General features: G+C 33.1%; 1 protein-coding gene across 3 annotated transcripts; it reads right to left on the bottom strand.

Moving 5' to 3' along the window:
* Window positions 1-287: 287 nt before the first annotated feature.
* On the bottom strand, window positions 288-8,633 carry LOC120277035 (WD repeat-containing protein 26 homolog). 3 transcript variants are annotated; one of them, XM_039283780.1, is made up of 5 exons: window positions 8,546-8,633; window positions 5,470-6,295; window positions 3,709-3,810; window positions 1,597-2,226; window positions 288-697 (listed from the first exon to the last, which is right to left on the bottom strand). In XM_039283780.1, the coding sequence occupies exons 2-5, from the start codon at window positions 6,262-6,264 to the stop codon at window positions 476-478; spliced, it is 1,749 nt and encodes a 582-aa protein (XP_039139714.1). In that variant the 5' UTR covers window positions 6,265-6,295; window positions 8,546-8,633; the 3' UTR covers window positions 288-475. The 3 variants fall into 3 exon arrangements, with proteins under 3 accessions (XP_039139714.1, XP_039139713.1, XP_039139712.1); XM_039283779.1 differs by having other exon boundaries at window positions 8,380-8,623; XM_039283778.1 differs by having other exon boundaries at window positions 8,384-8,623.
* Window positions 8,634-18,150: the final 9,517 nt, after the last annotated feature.

Here is an 18,150-nt window from a genome sequence, read left to right as displayed (position 1 = left end):
CATAGCATAATTTGTAATAGTTTCTTTTCATCAAGATCAAATAAGAAGATAATAGTTCCTAACATTCCCAGATTTTCAAGATAATTTCCCCTTGCTACTGAGATTTTCAATTAAAATACAACTCCTTTGTTGATCTAATCTCATCAGAAATTTCCACTGTTTTAAAAACTCTTCTTATAGATCAAACAGTAACACCAAACAATACAAACATCGACAAAAAATATTAAGATGAAACACTTCTTTGGAAGCCAATTCCTTGGAAGCAAGTTCTCACCTGCTAAATTCAGTGAGGAAGAAAAACCATCATAAAGAACGATGACTATCTGAGGGTTTATTGGCATGTTAGCAACCATATGTTTTTACAGACTTGTCTGCTATGAATGCCAAAGGAACTGAAAAGAATGTACATGGTCAATGAGAATGATCAATGAAAGTAAGAAAGTGATTGTGACAATAAGTTTTTCAGTTTTCACTGTCATTTACAGTGTCCATTGGACTGGTGAACCACATCTTTGCTTACAATGTTCTTCTGCTTGATGTTAACTGTGCCTAAACCCCATATACGGATCGTATGGTCATCACTAGCTGATGCCATCATATGAGGATTCACAGGGTTCCAACTTACACAATTGACTGCACCACCGTGCCCGGGTAATTTCCAGATCAGCTCCCCAGTCTCTCGATGCCAAATATAAACCTAATGTAAGGTGAAAAACAAAAAAACTTGTCACCATGAAAATGTAAGAACATGTCTGTGAAAATGGTGCATGTGGCTGGAACTACAAATTTTATTATTTTGGTGAGGTTGGCAAATAAATATGCAAGAGCAATAATCAGATCTTTTTGGTTCAGCAAAACAACACACAAATTTAGGAAAGCCCCTTCTGTTGAAATATATATATATATCTAAATACATATTGTTCACTGTTTTTGTGTGGCCAAAAAACAAAAGGGCATCACCACTGGTTCAAGAATGAATGAGTGATGACAGAAGACTAATGAATGAGGATAAACAAGTGAAAAATGCAATGGGGCATCTACATTGTTCAACAATCAATGTCAGAGAAATAATGGATGAGAATAGACAACAAAAGTGATATATAACAATAATATATATATTAAACAGTACTGAGAAAATAATGAATCTCCATTCCATTATGAGACTATTTAAATCTAAGCTCCTAAGAAAATTTGACATTCTCATTCTGAATGGAAAAGAGGATCAGGGATTGAAGACCGAAGGCAAGTTTCACTAGGTGTTCTGTACACAAGTCATCCTAGCATTTTACTATGGTTCATACAAATGGCCAATGAGCAGAAAGAACACTAAAGATCTGAATTTGTTCAAGAAAATGCCATATATATATTAAAAAGAAACAATAGTTTAAAATCATAGCATATGTCAAGGAAACACATCAACAGCCCATGCTTAAGTCATTGGCTAAAGAGCAAGAACTTGTGTAAAAGACAAATACATTCCAATTGATAATTCTAACTTACACAACCCAAAAAAAAAAAGCGTTGATAATAAGTTACCAAAACCATCAGTTAGATCATCAATGACAGATGTCTTGAAAAATATAAGAAGTTAATTACCTGTGAATCTTCGCTTCCACTGGCAATGAATGACTGCTCAGAACCCCCAAAACAAGATCTTATCAGAAAACGGCTGCGCTTGTGACCTTCGTACTTAGCAATAAGTTTTGGACCATCAATAATGCTCCACAAATGGATTTCTTGGTTAATAAGATTTACCAGCAGAAATTTGTCATCGCGTGATAGACAAAATGAAGTAATTGTCTGTTGTTCCTGAATAAACTTTTCAAGATTGGCATCCCTATCCTGTAATAGAATTGTTTTTTCTTTGCAGGTGCTTATAATCCATTTGCCATTTCTTGATATGGCCAGATCAGAGGTCTTAGTTGCCCGTAGCCCTTTCCAACAGTCAATTTCTTTCCCATCCAAATCCCACATGCAAATGCTCTTATCTGTCACACCAGAACAAATACGCTTTCCATCTGGGAACCAGCCACAAGATATTAACCCAAAACCACTTTTTTCATAAACACGCAGGCATTGTCCAGAACCAACATCCCACCGGCAGATTACTTCTTCCACTCCACATGACAAGAGCTGCTGATCATCCGGGCTCCAGGCAACCATCAGGACAGGTTTCTTGTGACCATTTAATTTGTGCTTCAATGACACTTTCCCAGCTTCACTAACCTAAAATATGTTGATGCCTTAATATGTTTAAATGTCATCTTATAATTGAATTTAGTCAAGGATGGCACAATGGATTTATGCAGGGTTGTAACACAAAGACAAGATAATCTGCCCTCAACAAATAACAAGTTAGCTATCCAAACATTTTACATGCACATTCAAGAGTCTCGCTATGGAATGACAATTTAAAAGTAACAGGGTTATCTAGACAATGAAAAATACATTACTATTTGATCCTTTCTTTACGTCAACAAGATTGAACGTATTAAAGCTTCACAAAAATATTGCAATCAGCTTATATTTATCCAAAAGAAAAGAAATTCAACATATTTAATCCAAAATAATCTTCAGGGTTCATTTTTATACTTCAGGATCCTGACTAAGTCAAATTCAACTGCCTTAATTATAACACTATTAAACAAGTACTTATATTCATAGAAGTTTTGCATGGACAAAAATGCTAAAGTCAGGTTAAGGGACAACTGGAGTGATTCAAAAAGGGGAATACAGTACATCAAAAAATAAATTTAAAGCTTTTTGAAATTTCAATGTTTATGATGTTACACAAACAAGTTATCAGTTATCCCATTATTTTTTCATAGTACATTTCTTCTCAATGCTTTTCACAAACTCCTGAAATTGCAGAGCCAAAAGTGTCTGATGCAGATCCAACTTAGACACAAATTCTTTAAGGGCTCTTATGCCATGATCAAAACTCAATAAGAACACATAAGGCTCCATGTACATGTGAATAATATCAATCTTGAAATTGCATATCCTCATGATAGTTCTAGATTGAAAGAAGTTTTTTCCTCAAACTTATTCAAGGCCATCATCCCTCATTCACCATCAAGAAGCCTAAATTATCTTAACAATATGAAGATAAAGTTAAACAAGTATAACATGCTTCTCAACTTTTTTTCTTAATAGATCCGTTGATAAGCATGTGACTGTAAGAACCTACCAATACCATAACTTATTTAGCATTAAGCAAGTATTGCACAAGCGGGGCTAATTATGTAACTCTAAGTCAAGACAATGAAAATAGAAAGTAACAGGAATTTTCAAATTAATAAATTGCTAATCACTACATCATGGTTGCAACATCAACTATGTTAGCAAGAATTATCATGAAGAATTTACTGGAACAAAATGCAATTCCCAGAACAAAATAATCACAGAAGCCAAGGTTCTGCACAAGAAGTATGCATAAATACTGAGTTCAATGATGCCATGTTGACTTCTGTAATCAAGTCCAACAAAATATTTATATACGACCCACAACAACCATATCCAATCGAAATTGCCTCATCCAATCGAAATAGCCTCCGTAAGACGCCAAGCAGAAAAAATACTTGGTTTTTCCTCTTCTACAATAGCTTTGATTTTATGTTTTGTTTGTACCCTCCACACATCATATCATTCAAACTTCTAAAATTCCAAACAATATTAGTGAAAAATCAGCAATTAGAAGAACATTACCTCCCATATAATTGCAGAATTATCACTAGATGATGATGCTAAGTATTTTCCATTATTTGAGAATTGTAAAAACCAGACTTCATCACAATGATCCTGCAATATCTGCAAGCAATACAAATGTAAGCAGGTCAGTTAACAAAGTCATTAAGTATATGAAAGACAAACATATATTGCCACCAGTGTTACTTAGACACACCATATCTAAGGAAAAACTTCTGTATCCATATGGAGGCACATATTTTTCTTTAAATACACGTTTTGATTACACATTTGGATTACATATTCCCAACATGATCCAACTTTACCTTGGTTTATTTAGAAAATAAGCTTTTGATTTCACTCTTTGTTTTCGATTCACTCTTTTTAAATTTTTTTTCTTAATTTCCAATCTCAATCTTCTGTTATTTTTAAATTGCCTTTTCTAAAACATTCTCCACCCCTCTAAAAACAATGGCATTTCCTTCTTTCTCTACATTAATATGTATACACGAGCATCCGCGCACACACACATATATAGATGTGTATATTTAAGGCCAGGATACATATCCTGTTTTCATTAAATCCAACTGCCAAATACTCTGCAATACTTGGATACTCAAAATCCGCACCCAGGTCCTAGTAACAATGGTCATCAATATTCACATTAAAGTATAAAACAAACAAATAACTCGTTTCACAAGATAACCAACTTGACAAACATGTAGAAATTGAGATCTTAAAAATAGCAAGTAATCAAAGTAACAACATTAATAATTTATCATAACATCTTTTATCAAAATATGAGCATTAATAAATCTTTGAAATTTTCTTTTGCTTTAATAAGTGGGCATCAGAAGTGCTTAACAAGTGTATCATGGTCCACAAGGCTCCTAGTGGTGCAAGATCTAAACAGGGTTAAAAGGAAATCTTATCCCATAATCAAAGAGGCCATAACATTGCCTCACTTGAAAACAATTGATCTTATAGGTAAAGATCAGAACTACCAACACCAAGAATTTACACAAGTGCCAGGCAGACTTAGCCTTGTAGGCTATGGTTGTAAGAGATTTTGCATAGGTTGTTAATTATTATTTAAATTTTTTACCCAGATTACAAAAGTGAAGGAGATTTGACACTTAATTGTCATAAAATATAAATTGTATCATTTAGAAGAATCTTATTGACAACAGTAAATGAGACTTCTTCACCAAGAAAAGGCAACTGACAACCACAAACTAAATATGTTGCATTAACACCAACAATGTTCATATATGATTCAAGTCAAAGTGATCATGACAATGCATCAAAGATTGCTACCCATTGGTGATGCCAGTCAGCCTTTCCTAAACAGCAGGCTGTTTTAATAAAGAGAAATCTAAAAATTGAAGGATTAAGTGATATTCTATCAATGTTGCCTCAATGGAATTTACTGAACCCAAGATCTCAAAGCTCACAAAGAGTGGAGAGAAGGATGTGGTTCCAAAATACAACTTGTAAAGACTGAAACCCACATAAATGCTGTCATAGATAGGAATAGCATTTTGACATCCTTAGAAATTTGTAGCACCCTATAATGGATGAAATACCAGGATACTTTTCAGAATTTTAGTTGTTAAACTAGGCAATCATAGTGCCTTAAACAATTATTTTCAACAAAAGGATTCTAAGAAGAACTGCATGGTGAACCATAACGCTAAAGCGAGGTCACGGAAGAAGACAAGTACATGGTCCTAGGAAAAAAACAAGAAGAAGAAGATAATTCTAAGGCAAGAAATTGCATACTTGTGTTGTTTGACAAGGTATCTGGTCTTTTCCACAATGATGATCAGAATACAAGGAGAAGGAATTTTCTACAGAGTTGTGGAGAGAGCAAGTTTCCTTTTGCACATTAAGAGCCTGTTCAACCAGATTCTCCAACCTCCTCTCTGGTATCAAAACTGTTGGGGGCAGTAATTTCTGCAATTCCACTAACAATGACAGCCGGGGGTTCTCAGCCTTAGTCCCAGAATTTGCAAAACTCGTTGAAGCAAATTGTGAAGGATAAACAAGACAGCCAGAAAGCTCATGAACACGCTTTTTGTTAATACCAAGTGGACTGATATCATTCCTCAATGTCTCCAATGCGTCCACAAGCTTATTATTTTCCACAAGTTCAAGGAATTTTTTCTCCAAGATCAAGAAAGAAGCTGACTTCATAAGGTTCTCATCTGCAAGGCCAATCTTATGCAATGTGGCCAGACTTCCATCCCAGTTTCCATCAAGCACCTGCTGTTTGAAGAGACTAACCACAGGTGAATGCAAACATATTCCAGATTCTTCTTCTAAAATTGCTCCACTTCTAGCATATCCAAGGGAATACAGAGCTTCTGTAATGATCCTAACAAACTCCACCCTCTTTATGATACCCTTGGAACCAACGGTGTCGTTTTTCCCATGGGATACTAATGGCTTAGCCATCAAGCCTCCCAAAGGAATTGTAGGGTCTGAAAGAAAAGAATTATTCGAGTGGTTATCCAATTCAGTTGAGGCTGGTTTAACACGTTTTAGAGGGGGTCCATTGTCATCTACACCTCCCATGAAATGCCAAGTTCATCCCGTTCAAATACAGCTGCAAGAAAAAAAAAAAGAGTCACATACAAGGAAAAAAGCTTAAATGAAATGCCTGGTCATGGTATCAACACAAATCTTTTGTGTTCATAAGTTTCAGATCACGGCTTTGGTATGTTTCCAACATGAATAAGACAAATCAGGCAATACTATTCTGTCCGATTCATGTATTCCAGTAAGTATGATCATCATTTCACTTAAAAAAAAAAATCCAAAATAAAAATTTTGTGAAACCATAGAAACATTACATTCTAATTATGATTAAAAAAAAAACTACAGTATCCTCGTCCTTGAATGACTCTATTAAGAGAGTTAATTCAGCCTATCTCATTACAAAAAACCTCAAATCAGATCACCTTTTGCAAGAAGTCAAACTAATACCCTAATTTCATGGGCCAATTCAACCTAATCATGGTATTTCTGGTATGTATTTAAACATGAAATACCCATCATTGGCTGACATCCAGATTTGCTCATTTTCAACAAAATCTAGAACCAACCAGGATTAATTTCATCTAATTGAACAAAACACAACATTTTTAGTACAAAATGTCCAACCCACATGTATCACACTTTAAATTGTTGATCAAAACTAACAATGCAGTTAAAACTGTAGCACATTTGCTGTAATGCGCAAAATTTTTTTAAAATCAAATGCGATTGGTTGGATGGATGAAATTTGGGTGAATCCATCCACAAGCTCCATTGTCAATTTGGGGTCAAATGTAGGATAACCCAATTAACTCTGTCAGAGGATCGGAATGAACTTAAGTGCCACTATGCAGGCTTGCAACTGCATACAGTAGATAAATACTATTTTATACACAATGTTGAAGCTATCCACTACCATCATCATAGGCAAACAACATTCCACAAAACATGAAAAAGAGACTCTACTCAAGCCATCATTTACATTGTTTCTATCTCTGCTTAAGGTCTCGCCATAGAGAAATATTCATAGCAAAAATTGAATTAAAAAGGAAAATGAACATAATCCTCTATATTCATAGCAATAAACCACTATTTCTTTGGGATCTCTAGAAATCCCAGACAGATATATTACAAATTTAAGTCTTCAACTAATTCAAAAGGATCAACATAACTTAAAAATTATACAACACAGATCATCAGAACAAACAGCATTTTCATTATTACAATGCTCCTTAAAAATAGTGGCATGCCTGTACTTTAAACAGATTAAGCAAAGAAACTAAATGTTTGATTTACAGAAATATTTCCAAAACCAGAATATGAGACAAGAAGACTTAAATGATTGCTAAGAAAATTAAAAATACTTAAGGTCCGTCGTTCATAAGTTCATGTTCTTAACATAAATACTCCATGGCATTCCGCAGATTAAGCAGATAAGAAAAAAATAAAGCAAGGACCACCGAAATCCAGCACAAGAATAACCAATTCAAGCCAATCCAAGAAAATCAAGAAATCCGAGAAAACATTGGCAGGCAATTAATGAGATGGCTGATGATGACTGCGCCCTCAGATCATCATCTGTTTTGTTCATTTATTGTTAAAAGAAGACAACTCACACATTATTGCAGCAAAACCATGAATACATCTTAGAAAACTCCTAACCTACTTAGCAAGCAAAGCCAATGCCTCATTTGGATCGCTGGAATTTCAAGAACAATAATGCCAAATTAGCACCTCCACAGGTAAGAGAACATAACTACCAGCACTAATCAAACTACAAAGATCAAGTTTAAACAACAATAGACTCAGCAATGCAATGCAGTGGAAGACAATGATTTCATACAATTACACAGCTTTTAAGCAAAGAAATCCATAATATCCCTCAACGCAAAGGAACTTAATCAAGCAAAAAAAATAAATAAATTTCCAGCAAAATCCAACAAGAAACAACCTACACATCAAAATCCAAAATCAATTTGAACAAATTCAAGCCTAAAATCACAACAAAACTATAGTTCCCCCAATTGAAAACCAATCCCATCAGCCAACCACGAAATTAAGCATTTCTCTTCCGATTCAAACATCAATCAAACAGAAGCCAAGAAACACAACATCAAGGTTCAAGCCAATCCAAGAAAAATCAAGAAGGCCCACCAACCAAAGATCACAGCAGAAGCAAACCCAAATCTCAACACCAAAGTCCCAAATTCATCGTATTATCAAGGTCCCCTACGATCAACAGGGAGAAGGACCGAGCAACGATGCCTGAAACGGAGAAATCCAACCAAGAACGGAGGCGATTTGGGAGCGAAAAGGGTACCTCAAAGAAGACCCAGAAGCGAGAAAAGAAGAAGAAGAGGCGTTGTCTTTAGACTAACAACAAATTTTTAACCTTTGTTGAGAAATGGGGACTCATGATATTGCCTTGGGAACAAGCATTGCATAAAATAGGGACTCAATCACTAGGCCCGGCCCTGCCTGGCCCGGATTGGCCCGTTTTCTTGCCTAGTTTTGATAAATTTTTTTTAGATATTTAATAATTTGAATAAATATTTTAATTATTAATGTTTAATAAAATTTGTTATTATTAAGTATAGGTGGTGGGATTAGAGGGTGGGTTATTTGTTTTAATGTATGTTTAGATTTTTTAAGGGTTTTTTTTTAAATTAATAAATAAGGTTAATATTAGGTAGAGGATATTTGTTTTGGAGATATAATAATATCTTTTATTTTATTTTAATTTTTTCTAAAAGATTATAAAATTTGGGATAATTAGAATTGGGGTTTTGGTTTTGTCTATTTTTAGGGATTTTCATAAGTAAATAAAATTATAATAAGTTTGTTACTAAACTTCCCCCATAGTTCATTTTGTTTTTTTTAAGGAAATTGTTGAATATTTTTTATTATTATTGTACAACCACCAACAAGACATTCAGAATTTACCAAAAAGAATATTATAATAATAATGATAACTTAAATTAAAAAATAAAATAAAATAAAACCAATTTTGTTCTGTACCACGTGGCTGTGCGATAACGTTTCAAATATCTGTTTTAGTCAACTCATCTACTTTATCATGGAGGTAATTGAAACAAATGGTTGAAATGTGTCATTTAAAATGTTAAGATAAGAAAAAAATTACAGCGTGTCATTTAAATCATTAAGATTACAAACGTGTCATTTAACCCACAACATGTCATTTAAATTGTTGCAGATTAAAAAAAAAACTGCAATGCGCAATTTAAATGGTTAATAAAAAAGAAAATTTCAAATGATGTTTGGTTGCTTGTAACTTCTAATCCACATAATCATCAAGCATAAAGAAAGAATTACATTCTTGCATTTTGTTCAACCTATAAAGGAAAAAATTGTATATATATATATATATATGTGTGTGTGTGTGTGTGATTTACGAAGTAGTTAGTTTATTCCCTTATATTACACCTAAAAAGATTTTTATTTTTTAAAAAAAAAAACTCCATCCCATACAAATCATCTATTTAAAGTTTTATAATTAAAAATACCAGGGTTGAGTGTTTGTGTCCATGCATAGGAGGCTATTTAGAATCTCAGCTCACGAGCGTACCAGGGTATATGCTAACTCCACACGCTATACACACTCATGATATGGTTTGTACATATTTTATAAAAAAAATATATTAATAATGCTATTAAAACTCCTAAAATTTTGAAGAAAGTAGCATGATAGATCCCATGTAAATAAAATTTGAATGCATTTACATGCAAACAAAAAGGTGAAATATATTAACTCTAAAATTGTTGATTAATCTTGATTATATTCAAATGAATACGATATTTATGAAAATTTTTAATCCTTTAAAAGTAAGAAATATGCAATTTATTGATTTTGAAAACTTGATGGATCTCTTATTTTGAAAGATCCACCAAAAGTAGATTGGTAGACAAAATGATAATGAAGAAAATGAAAAAATATTGCATGCAAATAAGAATAATGATGATATTTTGTGATTGAATGGATGATATTTACCTAGTTTCTTAATTGTTCAACACTACTTTAATTTTTTTTAAAAAAAAAATTGTTATTCCTAATATTTACATATTAGTGATCTGACTTTTGAGTGGCTTAATTCTATTATATATTCATATTTTAATATGTTAATATGCTTTATTTTATAGCATATGTTATACTTTTTTAGTATTATAGATGTATTTTCATCATGTACTTTTTTTTATTATAATATATAAAAAGACTCTTATAAATGGTCATCAGTATTAAAATATCTTGAATATATCAACCATTTCTTTTATTTTCTGATCATCTGGGGAAGGATAAAAGAAACATCTTATTTCTTTTATTTTCTTTTATTTTTTAAGATTCAAACTTGTAGGATTCCCAAGAAATTCTTCAATTTCTTCCTTAAGCATATGATTATCATCTGCTTCTCACATTTTGTGAATAGCTGGAATATTAAGGAAGAATATTCTATTTTATTTACCAAATTTTTATTCAAAATTTTCAACTAAAACATTTAAGCTCATTTAATTATAGTTTAATTTATATATTTTTTTATTTTACAATTAAGGAAAACGAGTCCCTTTTTTTATATTTTTACTATATAAGACAAATATCACTTGTAGGTTCCTTCCACCTCTATCGATTTTTTTTATTAAAAAAAAAAACTTCCGTATGTTTCTTAAACATTAACAAATTTAAGTTTTGCTACTGTGCAAATTAAAATAATGTCATAGTTTGGTGCACTATCTAATTTTGGACCTTTATATTCTCAATTGTGTCATAGAAATTTTGAGAATCTTTATAATTAAAAATTAACCTCTAGAATTTTCTACTGCATGTTATTATCAAGTAATTATAAAAAGTCACTTCACATTAAGAAATAAGAAACTAAAAAACAAAAAAAAAATTATGATGCCGTAAACAGGGGTTTGGCCCATGGAATTTTTTTTCAATAAACCATCATTTATAAAATCAAAAAATTTAAAAACTCAACTAAAATTGGTTATTAATTTTAGGGTTTTTTTAAAAAAAAAAAACTAATTGCGTTGAAAATGCGAAACTACTCTCCGACCCATCACTTTTCTTAAATAACTCATAATTAAAAAAAAAAGTTATTATGCTTCACACTTTTATAGCATTTTTATGTTTTAATTTGAATTACAACATATCATTTGATAATAAAATATCCTCTGGTATATTATATATATAATATGGGAATATCCTCTATTTTTAATTAAAAATGAAAAATTATTCGTTAAAACTAATCGTTTGTATGTATGTAATTAAAACCACATAATTTATTCATTAAAAATCAAATTTATCTATATTAGAAAGATATATAAGAAGTTTTTATATAAAAAATTGATCAAAAGATTGTGGGGGTGGTGGGTTTAAACTTAAATTAACATGGGGCGCATTAGAGATTTATATATATATCAGACAAATTGGTATGGAGGTACATTAATTACAGCGGCTTAACAATTTATGGGGATAAATCCCCGCCATGCCTCCTTGGAAAAAAAAGAAACATTGTCTCTCCCAAGAATAATTTTTTTTAAAAGCAACAAATACCTTTATAAAAAAATTGATATGAATGTACACTAATTAAAATAATTTAACAACCCCTATAAAATAAATCCCCCGCCGTACCTTCTCAAAGGGGAGGAAATAATGTCCGTATCAAAACACCCAAAAAAAAAATAAAGTTTAATAATCCTTTATATATATATAATTTTTTAATGGTAAAATAAAAGAAACCGAGAAAAAAAAATCCATTAGGCGAGGCTTGTATGAATAAAGCAAATGCATATACTCGATATTCTAAATATGAAAAAAAAATGTATTAAAGCCACCATAGTTTTTTATGTATATTAATTTTATAATTTTGAAATAAAAAGGACAACTCCTTGTTAAACTTGCATATTACCGCAGCAATCTTTGACATTTTCAAATGATTTTTAAGTACTTAGAGTTCAATTTAAAAAAACTATATATTATTTTTTTAATAAAATTATAATTCTATCCTCATTTTAAAGCCTTCTCCAATTTCATCTAACATGGGATCTTATTTTAGGTGGTCGCGTCTTGATGAGCTATATATATATATATATATATATATATATATATATATATATATATATATATATATATATATATATATATATATATATATATATATATAATAAGGTAAAAATTAGTAAATTCATAAAACTTTTGAGCGAGGTATTTTGTTTTTAAAAATATTTAGAAGTAAATTTTTTTTACAAAATTTAGAAGTAATTTAGAGTTGTACATTTTTTCTAAGGGGTGAGATTAAAATTTAAAGAAATGTGGGGTTTAAAATTTTGTAAAAAAAATATTTTTAAAATTTATTTAATATTTTTGTCAGTAAAAATTTTAAAATGTTTATAGACCCATAAAATCTACTATACTAAAAAGTAAAAACTCTCATTAATTATGCCTTGTGAATGTCTTTTTTTTTTAACCAATAGACGAGAACAGATAGATATGTAGATACATCAGTGTTTTATGAACCTTATATGAAAATCTTCCTACTCTACAATCATTGAAAGATGAAACCACTGTTTCTCCCACAAGAGACCTACACCCAAAGCTTTGAATAGTACTAATGAACAACATTGGATCCGAGTGTATAATGCATGAACAGTATAATACAATACTTTCGGGAAAAATATTCCAACCCTTGCCCTCCTTAATATTTTTGTATCATACCATTGAGTTGTCCAATGGTTAACAATGACCTTGTTACTGATCTATTGTTATTTAATTATTATATGGGGTGAAGAATACAGTTCTATAATCCATCCGCATGTTCTAAAACAAAATTATCAAAATAAAAAAAATACTTGTTTTTATTCGGATTTCTTTTTAATTAGTTTGATATTTTATTTTATTTTTATTATTTGTCATGAAGTAATATTTTACTATAAATTTGTTATCAGATGCCACCTTTGTTGGCCAAATTTTTTGATAAAGCATCAAACTATGATCATTTTTCATTTTTAGGCCTAAACTTCAATTTCAATCAAAATGATCATCCGAGAGAATATTGACTGTTTTTGATGATTTGATGTTGAAAATTCTTTGTTAGCAAATGAGATAGAATTGTTAGCTGGGTGCACAGTATGTCATATATGTCATGACAGAGAATTTTCGTCATCTATATCATTAAAAAAAGTCAGAATCTCTAGGGGAACTACTCGGTAAAACAAAATTGAAGTTGGATAATCATTTTGATTCAGTCTGAAGTTTGGACTCTAAAATGTAAAAAGACCATAGTTTGGTACTCTATTAAAAAAAAAAATTACCCCACCTTTGTCCCTTAGTAAAGTGTCTTTTTTTTTTTTAATATAACTGTCAATAATAGATATCTTTTTAAATAGAACCATGGCAATAATTTAAATAAAAATTAAATAAAAATCTAAAAAAATATTTATAATAACTTGTATTAAATTATAAAAATTGATCAACAGCTGGCAAGTAAAATTAAGTTGAGAGAAGAGCCACAAGTTTTTTTTTTTTAAAGAGGGGCATTGGAGATAATAATTTTGTATGAATATAATTTTTTAAAGGTAAAATATAAAGTCCATTATGCTGAGGCTATATGTATAAAGTTATTTAATTGATAAAATTATACTAATTATAAAAATGAATAAAAAAACATATAAAAAGCACTAAAAGGATATTATATGCGTACTAGTTTTTATAATTATAAAATAATTTCGTAATAATTATATATTTATCTTTATTTGAAATTCATAACTAAATAATTATTAGAAAAAAGAAAGGGAAAATTACTGTTCACCCATCGTAATTTTCAAAACTTCCCAAAAACCCCCTCAAACTTTTACACACCTCGGACAACCCTCCGTTATATTTTACATTCCCTTTAACCCCTCGCCGGTAAGTTGAAGTAGGTTTATGATATGAAATTCTATTTTTGCCCTTACAAAAGGAGGGAAAAATGATGCCCAATCATATAATGTCCAAAATTTATTCATAGCTTTGCAATTTTTTTGCCTCCTGCTTGCTTTTTCTCAAACAAAGTTTAGAAGGCTCATATCTTGTTGTTCTTGTCCTTGTTCTTGTTCTTGTTCTTCTTTTTCTTCTTCTCATTTGGTGTTTAAGCGTGCATTCTTTTCTTTCAGTGCGTGTATTGTGGGGTTCAAGAGGGCTTGCAATGCCGCTGTCGTTTGCGACTGCCTGTGACGACGGACGAAAATCGCAGACGAGAAGGCAACCTGGGCGTCCTAGACGAAAGATGATTGAGTCGTAAGCGTCCGAGGTCCGTGAGGTGCCTTGTAGCCATTGCCACGCTTCTGGTCACAATCGCAGATCGTGAAATGAATCTGTTGCCGAGTAGGCATTGTGTATTGTGTATATACTTCTTATTATTGTTTAAATATTGAACTTTATATTTAAATATATCTATTACAGTTTAAATATTTGCTTCTCTGTTTAAAGTTTTAATTTATCGTGTAAAATACATTTGAATCCGCTTAAAATATACAACGCGACCGTGCCTTTGGTCCCCCAAGCGTAATTAATACAAGCTCGGTTCCCCAAGCGTTTCCACTTCCGGCCTTCATTAAAATCGGAAGCCGAAGCGGCAGCAGGCTGTTGGATTTCGCAGTATAAATGGGAAGGAAGAACCATTTCGTTGAACATACAACCACTCTCCTTCCTCTTCTTCTTGTGTGATGGTCATCCTATCTTGTAGAAAACTTGGTGTTCACAACATTCGCTCCATTCAAACCACATTTTTTAGATCAGAGACTTTTTACAGGATGTGTCATGATTGTTTTCCTCTAGTACGTCATCCATAAACAACCTGTAGGTGAAAACTTGTTTTTTCTTGGACAAGTCGAAATGCTCTATGGGTAAGCAATGACGGAAGTGCGTTTCGACTTTGTCAAGAAAAGAAGATTTCACTTACAAGTTGATTGTGGATGATTACCAGAAGAAGGCTCATCACATATCCTTTAAAAAGGACTTGATCTAGAAGAAAATGTGGTCTGACTAGAGCGAGTGTTCTGGACACCCTATTCAAAGGTGTACTTTGACGATTCCGAGGTCCGTGATGGTTACGTCGTGCGTTCAACGGAGAGTTTGAAGCTTAAACAGAGAATTTTTGTATTGCCTAACGTGAGCATTCTATTTTTTTCAGAGATTTGTATATGCCATTATAATTACGTTGATATTTACTAAGAAAATGAATGTTGTATTGTATTGTCTTACGTGAACATTCTATTTCTATCAGAGATTTGTATTTTAAGTACATTTCATTGTAATTACACTGATATTCAATAAGACAATTTTAAACAGAGAAAATGAAATTTAAACAGAGAGAAAGAAAGTTAAAGGGAGAAAGTGATAATTATACACTGAAACTGAATGTTTAACATTAGCCGATAATGAAAATGAAAACGAAACAGAACCCTAGCCGATAATGAACTCTGCGGACTTCAATATCATCGAACAAGAACAGAACCTCAAAGCGAAACAGGATATTTACAATGAAACTGTCGCCGACTAGCCATTGTAAAACAGCTGATTTTTACAAAGAAACAAAGTTATTTGTGTGCCAACTTTTTATTTTTAAACAGAGAAAACATTATTGTTACAGTTAACACATATATTTAAGTAGAGACGTTGTTAGTTTAAACGGTCGATAGTTATTTTCGCAAGTGACTAGTTCGTCTTAAACTGTAACATGGATATTTAAACAATGACGTTGATAATTAAACAATGAAACTTATAATTAAACAATGAAAGTGCAAGTTAAACAATGAAACTGGATTGTTAAAGAAAGAGTCAAGTATATAAATATAGATACATGTAAATTTACATTGACAAAATTTGTCATGTTCTTCGGAAAAAATGAATTGAATTTAAACTGGTTTACATTTGAAACTAAAGAACGTATATAATGACTATGAACCCGCTTGCGAACATTCCCCTTTGGCAGTGATGCCGGCTGCCCTCCCCTCCTTAAGTATGCGGGAAACATACTTTAATCACAGATAAGGGACGTCCGTCTGCGGTAGCCGTAGCTTCTCATCGGCGAGTAACTGCTCGATAAACCGCATGACATAGACGCTGCAGTCTACACTTCCTTTTTTTTGTCGTGGGGTTTCAGTGTCGTGAACAAGCGGGAACTTTGCGGTCGCCGACTTGCCCAACTCCATGTCGATACAAAGGTCGAATAGGTTTCGCTGTCGTGGTATACAAGTTGATATTAGAATGACGATTATTTACCGAACACTATTACTTAAACACAAATTATTAAAGCACTTACCATTTCTAGCGCGTTTTTATCTATTCCTCGCTTTGGCATGAAGAATAATGCATGTATTCTTGTTTGTCATTCTCAAGGACGACGACATGGAAGTGGTCACTCATAATTATCGGGAGGATGACAATGTCAACTTCATGCACGTCGCGCGCGGCATCTCCGATCATAGCCATAGTGGATTCATGTGCGTCGTCGCCCTACTTTGACATGAACAGCGCCAGTGGTCGTGTGATGGAGGCGCGCTTCTTATAACGATATGGCACTACGCTCATCGACTTTTGCAATATACATATGAAAGCGTCCATCACATCGTCTGCAACCATCTCCTTCCCCTCAAGCAGGTCGAATAGACTGGACTGTGTGGTGCTGACAGAGTCATTCTTCCACACGACAGTGCTATGGTTGAACGGAACATAGATACGTAAACAATATTGTAAATATTTAACTGATACAACAAGATTTAAAATTCTATGTAAAATATTTAAATGTTAACGATATAAATTAAATGGTAACGTATAATAGTTAAAGGTTAACATCTATATATTTAAATGCTATATTAAATGTTTTGAATGTTAACTGTAATACTTAAAGGGTAACATGTAATAGTTTAAATGCTATTTGTGATGGTTAGACGTTAACGCTCTTACTTAAATGGTAACATATAATAGTTTAAACAATACCATAAAAACTTCAAACTTACTTGTCCATAGGGCAGTTGAGGAAGATCCTTATCAACTCTTGCTGGTGCTTGTTGAGGCGCGATTGGCCAACGTATTTTTTCTTCTTCGGAACGAAGACTTTCCGAATTTCTTCTAATTTTTTATTGGCATTGTTCTTCTCTCTCGTCTCCATTTCGGCGACATTCCCTTCCTTCGATGGGGGCACAACGGCAGCATCAACGGGAGACACTTCCTTACATGCTTCTTGTTGTTGTGGGATTGTGTCTGCCTTCGATGCGGCACGGTCGGCCGTTGGTTCCACCGTGACTTTGAGTTCGTTGAGGATAGAGTCAACGACCTTTTCAGCCGCGACCACGGCAACAGCATCAATGGCAGACACAACGTTGGCTGGTTGTTGTTCTTCATGGATTGTGTCCATCTTTGATGCCGCACTGTCAGACGCCGGTTCCACCGGGTTCATGTTGTCATTAACAACAAAGTCAACGATCTTATCCACCACGGCAATCTCAGCGTCATCTGCGATCTCCTCCACCGTGACGGGTATGTCGTCAACAATAACACCATCAGCCGCCGATGGTGCTGCTATTGTTTCATCATCAGTTGGCAGTGGAGACGGAGGCATTATTGTTTTCCTCTTTTTTGCAAGCCTCTTCGAATGAGGCCGCCTTCGAATGGCCACCCCGATGATGTCCTCGTCGTCGAATTCCGATGACGCGTCCGTCCTGAGTGCTTTATTTGTTTGGAGGCAAGGCGCAGTCGATTGTGAGTGTGACCGGCCTTCCAATGCCTCAACCCGAGCGACAAGCCGAGGGAACTCGGTCATCAAAATCTGGCAAGCCTGCAGAAGAGTTGCAGTGACATCCTCGCCTAGTGCCTGCGGGGGCTCTGCCACGGTCGGGGGGACTGCCACGGTCGGGCGGGGTAGGCGAGGG

Source organism: Dioscorea cayenensis, chromosome 15, assembly GCF_009730915.1.
Source record: "Dioscorea cayenensis subsp. rotundata cultivar TDr96_F1 chromosome 15, TDr96_F1_v2_PseudoChromosome.rev07_lg8_w22 25.fasta, whole genome shotgun sequence".
NCBI lineage: Eukaryota > Viridiplantae > Streptophyta > Magnoliopsida > Dioscoreales > Dioscoreaceae > Dioscorea > Dioscorea cayenensis.
Note: the sequence above shows the minus strand (reverse complement) of the source record. Positions and strands in the feature narration are given on the sequence as shown.

Excerpts from the sequence above, each read along its gene's own strand:
- LOC120277035 (XM_039283780.1), bottom strand. The coding sequence starts at position 6,264 with ATGGGAGGTGTAGATGACAATGGACCCCCTCTAAAACGTGTTAAACCA. Across the intron at positions 2,227-3,708 it reads ATTCTGCAATTATATGGGAG|GTTAGTGAAGCTGGGAAAGT; the intron begins GTAATGTTCTTC and ends AACATATTTTAG. Across the intron at positions 698-1,596 it reads GTGGAAGCGAAGATTCACAG|GTTTATATTTGGCATCGAGA; the intron begins GTAATTAACTTC and ends ACCTTACATTAG.